We start from the raw sequence: 14,365 nt of genomic DNA on the forward strand, positions 1-14,365 counted from the left end.
GCAAGGTGAAGGCCTTAACTTTGAGGCAGGCTGAAGGTCAAGATATTTTTTAGAAAATTGTGTTGAATAAGACTTAAAGCACAATGTCCAATGGAGAAAGTTTTGCTTCTTCTAATCCATGACACCGGACTCACAGCCTAGAGAGGCTCAGAGATGTGACAGAGGAATCTAAGTAGTGGGAAGGAAGGTCTTCATGGGAAATAATTCTAAGGTATGTCACTCTCCTTCAAGTTACAATGAAATATATCCTTCAAGTTACAATGAAATATAACCTTCAAAAAAATAATTTTGATCATTCACAGTCCTCTGAATTCATCTAATCCACCAGTGTTACAATTTTAAGCCTATAGTTTGTGAGAGTGAAATACCACATGAAATATCACAAATTGATCTGTAGACAGTAATGCTGTAACAGGAGAAAGCCAAATGTTGAACAAATAATACACAATATGATGCAGAAGTGGAAGAAAAGGATGCATTAGACAAACAATGGAACTTGATGTTTCTGGTTGATTTTTTTTTTAAATTTTTAAAAGTTGGACTTTATGAGAGAAATCCTAAGACAGAGTTGTAAAAAGCACCATTTAATTCAAGGAAAAATAAGGCTGGGAAATTAGTATCTGTTCTAAATAATGGTGAACAATTTCAAAGCAAGAGTCTCTGGAGCCAAATTGAAGGAAAAGGAAAAGTTTGAAAGATATCTTCCAAGCTCCTCTACAAAAATACCCTCCTCTGCAGGGCTTCCCTGGTGGCTCAGACTATGAAGACTCTACCTGCAATGCAAGAAACCCATGTTTGATCCCTAGGTAGGGAAGATCCTTTGGAAAAGGGAATGTCAGCCCACTCTGGTGTTCTTGCCTGGAGAATTTCATGGACAGAGGAGCCTGGCGGGTTATAGTCCATTGGGACACAGTTGAGCAACTAACACTTCCTTTTCTACAAAATAGTTTGCTAAGCTACTAACTTTTAATATTAAGATAATTCTTAAATGGATAAAACGACTCAGTATTTTACCTTTGGTGGATATTAAAGATCCTTTGTCTTTTACTTGTTCACATGATTTGAAACACTGTTTATGTAATTACTGCGAAGTCTATGAAACATTAGTTGAGTGAAAAGTACGTTTAAAAATCTTTTATCAGCTGATGTGAAATACTCCAGTTATACTTCAGATGTTTAAAGCATGTAACAATGTGATCTACCTTGACAGTTTTAATTATTATAGTTATAAAATAAGTATCACACTACAGAGAAAATCAAAGTGATTTTGTGGACTTCTCTGGTGGTACAGTGGATAGGAATCTGCCTGCCAATGCAGGAGACGTGGGTTCTATCCTTGGTCCGGGAAGATCCCATATGCTGAGGAACAACTAGGTCCTTCCACCAAATCTACTGCTTCAATGTCTAGAGCCTCTGCTCCTCAACAAAGAGTATCCCCCGTTCGCTACAACCAGAGAAGAGTCCACAAGCACCAATGAAGACCCAGCACAGCCAAAAATAAATAAATAAAAATTATTTTTAAAATTTTGTAAATGATTCTGACATGGCTTTCTTAATGTCAACACACATTAAACAAATTGTAAGTCATATGTGCTTGCTGCTGAGGAGGTTCACAGAAATAGGCTATGCCTTCCTGGAAGAATGCCTCCTCTTAACTTTCTGGCTGCACCTTAGTGTACCCTTAGGTACCCTGACTAGGGATGGAACCTGCTCCCCCTGCACTGGAAATGTGGAATCTCAACCACTGACCACCAGGGAAATCTCAGATGTCTCTTTGAAGGCCCTCACTCCTCACATCCAGCTGTCTGTGCCCATGCAGACAGTAACAAAGGGCAACATTACCACATCCTTTCACTCCAGGGAAACTGGTAAGGATCAGCATTTTCAACAAAATCTACCAGTGCTTCAGTTCTGGCAATAATTTCAAATGAAAGACAATAACCAATATCCTACATGGACCAATCAAAACCCTATCCAAGGCCTTAGAGAAATCTGAATAAAATCTGGTGAACTGTTATCAATAGCTTCATTGTGATACTGTACTATAGTTGTATAAAATGCTACCACTGGAAAAACTCATGTACAAGAAATTCCTATGTATTACTCCCTATAACCTCCCGAGGATTATAAGATTTACACACACATCCCTCCCTCCCCACCCCCCAGAACCAGATCCAGTTTGAGAGCTTTGCTACTCATAAACCAGGTTTATGGACAAAATCTAGCCTGATCTTATGCTTAAGAACAGTTTAAGGGAGGGAGGGAGAAAGTATCTTAGAAAGGAAGGAAAACAAATTCACAAAGAAGAGTCAGCAGAGATGATACATGCCCTGCAAGATCTAAGATACTATCTGACCCCTCTCATAAACAGTTCGGGATTCATGCTCTAGACAGCTTATTTATGGTTTCACCCTGCCTGTGGCATCATAATTGGTCTCCTTTACACAGTTACTTCTTGAACCAGGTCTTCATTTACAGTTTGTCATTCCATAAGTGTTTGCAAGTAAGCAAAAAGTGCTATATACATACAATGGAGTTCAGTTCGGTCACTCAGTTGTGTCTGACTCTTTGCAACCCCATGAACCGCAGCACGCCAGGCATCCCTGTCCATCAGCAACTCCCGGAGTCCACCCAAACCCATGTCCATCGAGTCGGTGATGCCATCCAACCATCTCATCCTCTGTCATCCCCTTCTCCTCCTGCCCTCAATCTTTCCCAGCATCAGGGTCTATTCCAATGAGTCAGCTCTTCGAATCAGGTGGCCAAAGTATTGGAGTTTCAGCTTCAACATCAGTCCTTCCAATGAACACCCAGGACTGATCTCCTTTAGGATGGACTGGTTGGATCTCCTTGCAGTCCAAGGGACTCTCAAGAGTCTTCTCCAACCATAGTTCAAAAGCATCAGTTCTTTGGCACTCAGCTTTCTTTATAGTCTAACCCTACTTATTTAACTTATATGCAGAGTACATCAGGAGAAACGCTGGGCTGGAGGAAGCACAAGCTGGAATCAAGATTGCCTGGAGAAATATCAATAACCTCAGATATGCAGATAACACCCCTCTTATGGCAGAAAGTGAAGAACTAAAGAGCCTCTTGAGGAAAGGGAAAGAGGAGAGTGAAAAAGTTGGCTTAAAGCTCAACATTCAGAAAACTAAGATCATGGCATCTTGTCCCATCACTTCATGGCAAATAGAAAGGGAAACAGTGGCTGACTTTATTTTTCTGGGCTCCAAAATCACTGCAGATGGTGACTGCAGCCATGATATTAAAAGACACTTACTCCTTGGAAGGAAAGTTATGACCAACCTAGACAGCATATTAAAAAGCAGAGACATTACTTTGCCAACAAAGGTCCATCTAGTCAAGGCTATGGTTTTTCCAGTGGTCATGTATGGATGTGAGAGTTGGACTATAAAGAAAGCTGAGCACCGAAGAATTGATGCTTTTGAACTGTGGTGTTGGAGAAGACTCACAAAAAGGAATAAAGAACTGACACAGGTTACAACATGGATGAACCCTGAAAACAATATGCTGAGTGGAAGAAGCCATACACAAACGTCATATACTGCATGAGTCCATTTATATGAGGTACCAAGATATGCAAATTTTTAAGATAGGCAAATTTATAGACAGAAAAGAGATGAGAGGTTATCAGAGGCTGGGGGAGCTGTGTAAGGGTGATGGCTGGACAGCACTGTGAATATAATCAATGCCACTAAATTGTACACTTTAAAATGGATAAAATGGCAAGTTTGTTATATATTTTACCCTAACTTTAAAAATTCTGTAATATGCCAGAAATCATTAAATTATACACTTAAGTAAGTGTACAATATGTGAATTATATCTCAATGAAGCTGTTAAGAGAAAAATAAATAAAGATTAAGAATTCAAGAGAAAATAAATATTAAAGGCAAGTAAAGATCTAATGTGTGGATAAGAGGAGACCTAGTAATGGAGAAATTCAAGGAAGGAAATACTAAAAATTTTACAAATAAAAATAATTCAAAAACTTTCTAAAATAAAGATTTGAAACTACATATTAAAAGAGCATACCAACTACCTCAGAATACTGACCAAGAATGACTAATACAAGATAAACTCTAATAAAATTACCAAACTTTAAAGAATCCTTCGTACATACAGGCACAAAAGAACAATTAAATATAAAATGGAAATGAAATTAGAACATCATCAAACTCTGACAGCAACTCTATCTGAGAAGAGTAAATAGTAGCATCTTTTAAGATATTCAAGAAGTGAAAATGTGAAATAACAGACTTCATGTCTGGTAAAACTGTCATCACCTATAGAACTAAGATTAATTAAGGGTTAAAAGCAGAGTATACTATATCATTGTCAGATGCTGACATGCAGAAATAGTGTAACTATTTTTTAAATAGAATGGGGTAAGTATATGCAAACAAGTTATTTTAAAAAAGTAGTTTCAGGAATATTGGGGTAGAGTGTCCATAATATTTTATCATTCTTTGTGCCCTGAAGAACAAGGATTATTGGTGTGGAAGAAAGAAGACCAAAGTATCAGAGAAGAGGTAAAACTAAAATTCCATAGTTTTAATTAGGATAAATAAATATGTACTAATCTGTGTACATGTGTATGTCTAAATGTAAATATGTATACACACACTCTCTCTCCCCTTAGCTCTGTCCACACGCAAATACTAAACTAATGACAGTAGTTACATTAGTAACTGAAAACTGAATCTTGAAGATATAAAGCATTATTATGACTAAAGGTCACTCACTATATTATGGGGGAAAAAGTTCCATTTACTAAGAATATGCAATTCTTTTTGGCCATGCTGAGTGGTAAGGAGAATCTCAGTTTCTTGACCAAGGATAGAACCCACGCCCCCTGCAGTGGAAACACGGAGTCTTAACCACTGGACCACCAGGGAAGTCCTCAAATATGTAATAATTTAAAACTTGCATTTAATAATAGTCCTCAAAAACTCTTAAAAATGCTTCACACTTACAGTGATAAATTATCATAATAGAGAAAGCTAAATACAGTTGGAAAATCAGTACAATGCAAACATAATTACAATGCTGGCAATGAAAACACATATCTTAACAATTAACATTTATTGGAAACAAGTCTTACTTGCAGTGACAAATAAAAGCCATCATCTGGTCCTGTCAGCTCAGCCCAAATCTTGGTAGCTTCCTCCCAGGACATTCCCCTCTCCACACTTATCTGTTTAAAAAAAAATAGTAATGAAATTTAAATTAAACTCACTTCTTACGATGCCTATCAGAAAAGCACACTATACTTGAATGAGCACATTTTACACGCTTACTGTGTATAATTCTACATGGCCAGATGTTGAATATCCTGGAGTCAGAAACTTCTTAACATCACTTTTCCTCACTTTTTCATCTCCAGAACCAAGATCTTGAATAAGAAAAAGCAATGCATAAGTATAAAAAAAAATTTCATCAGGAATACACATGACATTTTAAAAATTTCCCAACTTACCTAAGATTCCCATATCATATCTTCCATTTTTTTTGGCATTTTGAACTACTGCAGTAAGCGTGTCTGCAAAATACTGAAATAATGCATTCTGTTGATGTACTTCCATGCCCAAAATTCTGTTTAAGAATTTTCCTATGTTGTTATAATCTGCAATGACAAAATTTTATGAATGATTTAAGGCATTCAAATGGCAATTTAACAAGTTTATTCATCTCAGCCTAGTTCAAGTCTCACTTTCTTCTCCAAAGTCTTCTCTCACAGTTCTTGTACTGTTTGCAGAACGGGCCTATACTTTGACCGCTTCTACCTCTAGCTATTAGTATAGCTACACTATGCGGTCAAAGGATGTTTGCCAAATTAGATTTCTGTATCTTCAACTTTACTTACTGAAAATATGAATACAATTTAGCACATAAGAATGCTTTCCAACATTAAGTCATAACTTGTAAAGTTATTAAGTGCCAGAAGTCAGTGAAGCTCAACTTTTGCTGCACAAGTAGAACGCCCTGGAACTCTGGAAAATTACCACTGCCTGAGCTCCTGCCCTGGCTTAAGTACTTTCAAAAAGCTCAACAGTTGCTCATACCTGCAACCTAGTTTGAGAACTGTTGCTACATAGAAGAGAATAGAGGTTTAATTTTTTGAATAAACATCATAGCAAAACCCACCAGGTATGTTTTGTGAACACTAAGTACTGAGAGACAGACCAACAGACTTGAAACTTCCCCTTCAAACTGATAAAAACAAACAAAATGGGCTGTAATGATACAGCAATAGTTATGTACATATGTGAAACTCATATTATTACCTTTATCTAGAGTAAGGATTCCCGAACGATCTTCTACATTTATTAGGCCAACTCCTATCAGTCCTTGTCGAACATCTAAAATAAAACAAAATATATAAAAAATGTTATAGTTCAAATGACTCAATGAGCTGTTACCTAACTAATTAAACCAGATCAAGTTTTAGCATACATATCTTCCATAATTCCTATTAGCTGAATTAAAAGGAACGCACAGACCCTAAATATCTTTAGGCACTTTGAAATCCTAGAACTCTAACTAAGATGTCTTATCTTTGTAACAACCATCTTTCACAGTGGAGATTCCAGGCTACAAACCTGCTCTGCTCACAGAATCAATTTTGAATTTTGAATACACAGCATGATAGTGATTAAATAACTGTGTAAATAAGGAAATAATGTTTCCTTTCTAAACATTACCTATCAGTATTGACAAGGAGATGCAAAAGATAAGCAACAAGTATAACGGTCAACATGTTCTGAATTATGTTACTAAGATGATGACTAATAAAACTTAAAAAAAAAAAATACTGGAGTCCAGGCTCCAACCCAGACTTACTGAATAAGTGTTTAAGAAAGAGAAACGGGTCAATAGGAAACATAATTATATCCTATTTACATGTTTATTTAATTAGCTAGACTGCTACATGCTTCAAATGTTTAGATTCTGCAGGTGACATGACAATTCTGTAGACAAAGAGCTCCAATGCAAAAAATCCTCATTTTAGGAATCCATTCTATGAAGAAATTACCTGAATAGAAGGATAGCCATTATAATTCCAGCACTTTGTGATGCAAAAAAATTAAAACTACTTGAATATCAATAAAGGAATAACTGAAGAACTGTTGCATAGCTAGATGGAGAATATTACACAACTGTTAAAAACGTGTTCATGCTATAGCTAATGACTTATAAAAGATGTATGTCTGTGATATACTGAGAAAAGTATGTTGCAAATAGTATGTTTTTAAAAAAGCTCTGTGTTTAGACAAACATGGACAAGGGTTTGTTAGACTGCTCTTGTTCAAACTGTCAACATTTGTAACCTTACCAGATGAGACTGGAAGTGGGCAGGTAGTTAAAGAGAGTATTTATTGGCTCCTCATTATTCACTTTTAGATTAGCTTTCATTACTGACAGTGACTAAATAACATGTACTATTTCAGAACTAGAAATAAACTGGGGAGTTGTTTTGACAATCCCTCCAGTGACCAAACAAAAAGAAAACAAGAAGAGGGAGAAAAAGAACAGGGCTAAGGTTTTATAGGTTTTTGTTTCGTTACATGCCATCAGTGATTATAAACAGCCCTGCCAGCTGTGTCAATATGGACTATTACCAACAGTAAACACAGTTCAATTGGAAAGGACTTCCTAGGGAACAAACGCTAACTTAATGGCAATGTTTCAAGTATCTTACCTCTATTTATTCTCCAAAATACTTTCATAGTTTCCTCAACTACTAAAATCTCTCAGACTACTAAAAGTAATGGGGTAAAATCTACACATCTAAGAATTTCTATAGCACTATTTAGGACTTCTTTAATATAAAAATTTCCAAATATACACAAATGTAAAACGAGAATATTCTATGAACCCACATGTACCTATTATCCAGTTTTAACAACTGTTAACATATGGCCAATTTTGTTTTATCAATATTTATACACTCCACTAACCTTCACAGATTTACCCAGATACTTAAAATTAAATGCAAAAAGTTATTTGACATAGTCATCTTCAATTACTCTACCAAAACCATTTTTCCTCTAGTAATCTAAAATTATACAACATGCAATAAATTCAAGAGTAAAGTCACTTTACCTGAATGAAATTTAGTAAATCTACTGCTTATTATAAGAGGTTAATTTAGGTGTCTGATAACCATCAATTTCTAAATTTCATACATTTTATGTCCAAAGAAAACTAAAGGCAACAGCACCTCTTAGAATGGGTTTTAGTACCTTCTAACAGGTGAGACTTGTCAGTACTCATTTTCCTTTTTTATGATTATTTTTTAAAGTTACCTTTAAAGAATTCTCCAGGATAGTCTGGAGGTGGTGATACCATAGGAGAATCTAGGTTTACGATGGATTTCATGACAATTTCTAAAGCATTTCTTCCATACTGCAATAAAAAAAACAAAGACATTTAACCAGTTTCAGCATTTGGATACTCTTCAATTACATGACCAAATGAATGTTATAAAAACTACTATTGTACCAAACAGTAAAAAATAGCAGGACTCAATTACCTTTATGTAAACTTTACATGGCCTAGTGCCTCATTCACACCTTTGCACACAGCAGGCATTCAATAAATTAACAACTTTCTTTACTACTGGGAACTCCCACTTGATTCATCCACAAATGTTTATTATAATCCTCTTTTCCCACAGGGAAGAGGTCATTATACTGCACATTTGATCACCGAAGACTTAATTGCTTTCATTTTACAGGAAGCCATGATTTTACAGCAAAATCATAAGAGGAGGCAACTTAAAAGTTTTAAACAGTAACCACTTGACCTTTCTGTTCCTCATAGACACCATACACTGCCACAATTTTTCAGATACTGACAGCTGAAATGTACCTTATTATCGAAGTTGAACCGGCTCAGATCTCTAGATTCTGTTGCTCTTCTGTCTCCATGTGTAAGTGCGCCCTATCCAAATATAAAATTTCCAATCAAGGCAAAGAAGACAAGTAACATACACCATCTTTTACACACATCTATGTAACTAAAAAACTTACCAAACTCTCAAGTCTTTTAGCAACAATAGATGCAAATCTCTGTTCTCCTGCCAATTCAGAAATCAGAAACACATATTCAGGAGCGGTAACTTGATTTGATCTATGAGTCCGTCCTGTAACGACATTAAAAAAAAAAATCACTGATTGATTGTGTTTGCTAGATACTAGTGTTCTGAGATCTACTCCTAGCACTTAATAGTAAGCTGGGATCCTGAAAATACAGTAAAGAATGTAATCACCCCAATTCCCCAAAAAGGAAAAAATTGCAAACAATGACTTGAACAACATTTGTATTGAGAGTAACACTCTTCATTGCAAGAGAACAAAAGCTCCCATAAAACTGTTAAGTGATAATCGCATTATTAAGTGCTACCCCAGTTTGGTTGACCACAATGTTGCTGATGCACAGCTGCTCTGGAATCTCCAAAAAAAATTTTAATTTTTCTTGTCTTTTTTTTTAAATTGCCAGGTCATGGGACATGAAGATGGAAGGGGAAGGGAGGAGCAATGTGCCCTCACTCAAGCCACTGGGGGTTGAAAAGGACATCAAGTGGCAGCTGCTGACACAGGTAATGTACATCCCCAGAGGTCTGCAAAAAAGATATTCCTAAGGAGCCCCATTCTTGAAATACATTCATGATGTACTCTATACTTTAAGGTACATGTAATACCCAAGTATCTCCAAAACCGACACATGCGTTGAGTTTTACTATGTCCAATATTAAAGTATTTTCCCCAGTGAAGTGAAATTCAGTGCAGGACTTACCAAATTGCTGAATTGCTCTATCAGCACTCCATGGTAACTCCAGAGTCATATGAACTCTCCGCCTTTGATTTTTAGCTCTTCTATCCGCTTGTAATGAAATACCCGAGCTGGCAGCTTCTGAGATGATAGCAATATTCTATATCAAGTGGAAGGAGAAAAAATAAAAGATCACTTTTGCACAAAGACAAGCAGGAAAACATCCACCACTATGTATTCTCCTTAAATTATAGAACCCTTCATTTTAGCTGTGCATGGTTACAAGCACACTCAAAATCAAGACTACATTTCCAGTTTCCCTTACAGCTAAGTGTGGGCACACTCCAGCCAGCAGGTTACATTGACAATGTCCAGGAAGTGTCCCTAATTGAAGATATGTCTCCATCTTTTTTTCTCTCTGCTGGCTGAAACACAGAGGTGTAATGACCGAATGTGAAATAGCTGTCATGGAATATGGAGGTTAACTTGGAAACGCAAGTCTGCATAAAAAGTACCAAGACAGAAGCAACCTAGTCTTCAAGGGGTCATGCCAGTGCTGTTCTAACAAAATTTCTACATGAGAAAAACGAACTTCCACTTTAAGTCACTGTGATCGTGGGTTTTCTGTCACTAACAGCCAAACCTGATCCCAACTAATACATAATTCCTAATGGACATGGGCCTAAATTACTAGTGAAACAAATACATAAAATAATTGATAATACCTCTACCTACAATCTTTAAAATATATAACAAGAGCTTTAAATACACTTGAAATGTATGGGCATAATTCTTTTCACCAAAATGCATCCCAGAAAAACATACCTTATCTCCATCCATAAATCTTTGTTTTTCTGTAATATTTAGTATTTCCACAGGAACATCAAGTTCAGATCTTGACTCATAAGATATGCTTCCATCATCATTGCTTACAACCCTCCCCTTGCGGCCAGTCATCTGCAAAGTCAAACAATGTCGTTTACAATTAACGTATCTGACTGTGGTGCAGGAAGTTCACGACTCCCACTAGAGAAACATGGTGGAGGTGAAAGGAAAAGGAAGCCAATGTGCACTGTGCATCCTCACCCAGACCAGGTGCCAGGCAGGGGACAACAAACACTGCAACATAAAGCCTGGTTTTAAAAAGTTCAAATTCAGTGGAGAAAACCGACATGTGGCAATGACAACAAAGGCTGTGTGACAGGGGCAATAACAGAGGTCTGAGTCTTGGGGCAGATACTGAAGACACTAGGGGAAGGAACTCACTTGCTCTAGGATGACAACTAGAGTAGAACAAGGGTTCTCAGATCTCAGAGAGGATATTAGATAATTTTATGAGGAAACAATATATTACTCGTTCTAAAGGGTTTGTAAGTGGCAAAGAAAAATTACCTAGGACAGAATCAACCGCGTTTAAGTCATATTTACCTCAGCAACATTCTCAGGGCCCCCAAGTTCATCAATAAGTTCATCCAGGGTATTAGGAGGGAGGTCTTCAGCTAATTTTTCTAGTTTATCAAGTAGGTCTTTCTTCATCTGTTGGGCCCTTTCCACGGCATCCTGACTTGTTATAAGGCTACTGTTGCTGTTGGTGTTACTGTTAGCTAGATAAAGTACATGTGTTAAAAATCAGTACACAGTTTAAATATTTGTTTTGTTTGAAAGTACATTTCACAGACAAAGCAAACGTCCACGTGGTTACCTGGTGCACTATTAGGAGCAGGTGAAATAACTGGTGTAGAAGAAAAACTAGGTCGTTTTGATCCAAGACCTGATGCTAATAAGGCACTTTGAATAGAATCTGGATCTATACTTTTCCTTTTTTTTTTGTCTTTGTTTTTCTTATGATCTTTTCTGATTAACCAGGGATCTAAAAGTTAAGGAAAGACATAAATCATTTGTTAACACAAGTACAGAATTTCCAAAGGAAACCACCATTGAGTTTTTTTGTATTGTTGACCAACAACTTGTAAACCACCACCAGCTATAGCGGTCCAGTACATCCATACACCATGAGGTAAATGCCATGGTTTGAGGTTAAACATAATTGAACAAAATTGACGTCATGACCTTACATAAATGAGCTCAACTGCCAGAAGACAGACAAACTTGGAGCTCCCACAAAGCAAAGATTAGAATCTATCTGATAATTTTTACAGGAAAAAAAAGGTGTTTTTTTTTTCAAATGGGATATTTGAAATATCCCATTTCAAATACACAGAAATAAGGATGCTTTAGTTTATATTTAAAATATTAAAGAACTTACCATCTTCATCATCCTCACTAGACTCATCTCTGAATGGATTGAAATCATCATCGTCTCCAGAACTCATGTTTTTAGAGCTCTCATAGTCACTTTCTTCATTATCAGAGGCATCAGATTCACTTCCACTATCATCAGAACTGCTACCAGTAAGGCCACCTATTTTTCGTGCTTTTTTGGCTTCTCGAGTTATTTCTTCACCTGCCCACAAAACCCAAACCCAAGAGAGTCAAAATGCACTGTGGTAAAAGTTAGGAAATTATATTTAGTTCATAAGCTAATACAGTTAACTAATTCAAAAGAGAACTACAGAAGAAAAGTATCTGCATAAGTATACAAGAACAAGGAAGAGATGAAGGCAACCCATTCTACTACTCTTGCCTAGAGAATCCCATGGACAGGAGCCTGGCAGGCTGCAGTCCATACGACTGCACAGAGTCAAACATGACTGAATCGAATAAGCAGCAGCAGCAGCAGCATACAAGAACAATTAAAAATTCATGAACAATGACAGCCTTTTGGACTCCTATAAGAAGTCAGGTTATATACAATTATTTTTAGGAGAAATTATGTATATAAGTACAAACTCGAGACAGCCTTCAAGTGCATAAGTTTCAAAATTCAGGACAACAAAGATGAAACAATCTCTGGCACTGTCAGAATTTGTGTAGCAGGTTGAGAGACAAGGCCTAATAATTACAGGTTTTTAAACTACTTAAGTACTTTATAGAATACTACCAAAAAGAAATCTACAAAACTGCATTTTTAAAAGTTAAACAAGGCTGGGAAAACTGGTCAACCACTTGTAAAAGAATGAAACCAGAACACTCTCTAATACCATACACAAAAATAAACTCAACATGGATTAAAGATCTAAATGTAAGACCAGAAACTATAAAACTCCTAGAGGAGAACATAGGCAAAACACTCTCTGACATAAATCACAGCAAGATCCTCTATGACCCATCTCCCAGAATATTGGAAATAAAAGCAAAAATAAACAAATGGGACCTAATTAAACTTAAAAGCTTTTGCACAACAAAGGAAACTATAAGCAAGGTGAAAAGACAGCCTTCAGAATGGGAGAAAATAATAGCAAATGAAGAAACAGACAAAGGATTAATCTCAAAAATATACAAGCAACTCCTGCAGCTCAATTCCAGAAAAATAAATGACCCAATCAAAAAATGGGCCAAAGATCTAAACAGACAATTCTCCAAAGAAGACATACAGATGGCTAACACACACAAGAAAAGATGCTCAGCATCACTCATTATCAGAGAAATGCAAATCAAAACCGCAATGAGGTACCATTACACGCCAGTCAGAATGGCTGCTATCCAAAAGTCCAACAAGCAATAAATGCTGGAGAGGGTGTGGAGAAAAGGGAACCCTCTTACACTGTTGGTGGGAATGCAAACTAGTACAGCCACCATGGAGAACAGTGTGGAGATTCCTTAAAAAACTGGAAATAGAACTGCCATATGACCCAGCAATCCCACTCCTGGGCATACACACCGAGGAAACCAGATCTGAAAGAGACACGCGCACCCCAATGTTCATCACAGCACTGTTTATAATAGCCAGGACATGGAAGCAACCTAGATGCCCATCAACAGACGAATGGATAAGGAAGCTATGGTACATATACACCATGGAATATTACTCAGCCACTAAAAAGAATTCATTTGAATCAGTTCTAATGAGATGGATGAAACTGGAGCCCATTATACAGAGTGAAGTAAGCCAGAAAGATAAAGACCAGTACAGTATACTAACGCATATATGGAATTTAAAAAGATGGTAACGATAACCCTATATGCAAAACAGAAAAAGAGACACAGATGTACAGAACAGAATTTGGGACTCTGTGGGAGAAGGCGAGGGTGGGATATTTTGAGAGAATAGCATTGAAACATGTATATTATCAAGGGTGAAACAGATCACCAGCCCAGGCTGATACATGAGACAAGTGCTCAGGGCTGGTGCACTGGGAAGACCCAGAGGGACGGGATGGGAAGGGAGATGGTAGGGGGGTTCAGGATGGGGAACACATGTAAATCCATGGCTGATTCATGTCAATGTATGGCAAAAACCACTAAAGTACTGTAATTAGCCCACAACTAATAAAAATAAATGGAAAAAAAAAAAGTTAAACTGATAAGAACATTAAAAAGGTTCACATACTAATGAAATGGTGAGAAGATAATTCAGAAAAGGGAAACATGACCATTCAGTGACCACTCTAACAGGTCACTGACTCTAGGCCATAGACACTTTTTGTGTCACCAAAATAAAAGATAT

The 14,365-nt window shown here is 36.8% G+C and overlaps 1 protein-coding gene across 4 annotated transcripts in view; it reads right to left on the reverse strand.

Annotated features, from left to right (window-relative positions):
• Nucleotides 1-14,365, reverse strand: part of SBNO1 (strawberry notch homolog 1) — a 56,558-nt gene that overhangs the window by 10,240 nt on the left and 31,953 nt on the right. For all 4 annotated transcript variants that reach the window (XM_043902011.1, XM_043902012.1, XM_043902009.1 and 1 more), the window contains exons 17-28: nucleotides 12,065-12,262; nucleotides 11,501-11,668; nucleotides 11,227-11,402; nucleotides 10,624-10,755; nucleotides 9,823-9,958; nucleotides 9,057-9,169; nucleotides 8,896-8,967; nucleotides 8,331-8,430; nucleotides 6,309-6,383; nucleotides 5,501-5,647; nucleotides 5,322-5,416; nucleotides 5,126-5,218 (exon numbers count right to left, since the gene is read on the reverse strand). In XM_043902011.1, coding sequence (XP_043757946.1) covers nucleotides 5,126-5,218; nucleotides 5,322-5,416; nucleotides 5,501-5,647; nucleotides 6,309-6,383; nucleotides 8,331-8,430; nucleotides 8,896-8,967; nucleotides 9,057-9,169; nucleotides 9,823-9,958; nucleotides 10,624-10,755; nucleotides 11,227-11,402; nucleotides 11,501-11,668; nucleotides 12,065-12,262 — 1,505 coding nt within the window. The remainder of the gene's footprint in view (nucleotides 1-5,125; nucleotides 5,219-5,321; nucleotides 5,417-5,500; nucleotides 5,648-6,308; nucleotides 6,384-8,330; nucleotides 8,431-8,895; nucleotides 8,968-9,056; nucleotides 9,170-9,822; nucleotides 9,959-10,623; nucleotides 10,756-11,226; nucleotides 11,403-11,500; nucleotides 11,669-12,064; nucleotides 12,263-14,365) is intronic.

The sequence above is a fragment of the Cervus elaphus genome, chromosome 5, assembly GCF_910594005.1.
Source record: "Cervus elaphus chromosome 5, mCerEla1.1, whole genome shotgun sequence".
In the NCBI taxonomy this organism is placed as follows: Eukaryota; Metazoa; Chordata; class Mammalia; order Artiodactyla; family Cervidae; genus Cervus; species Cervus elaphus.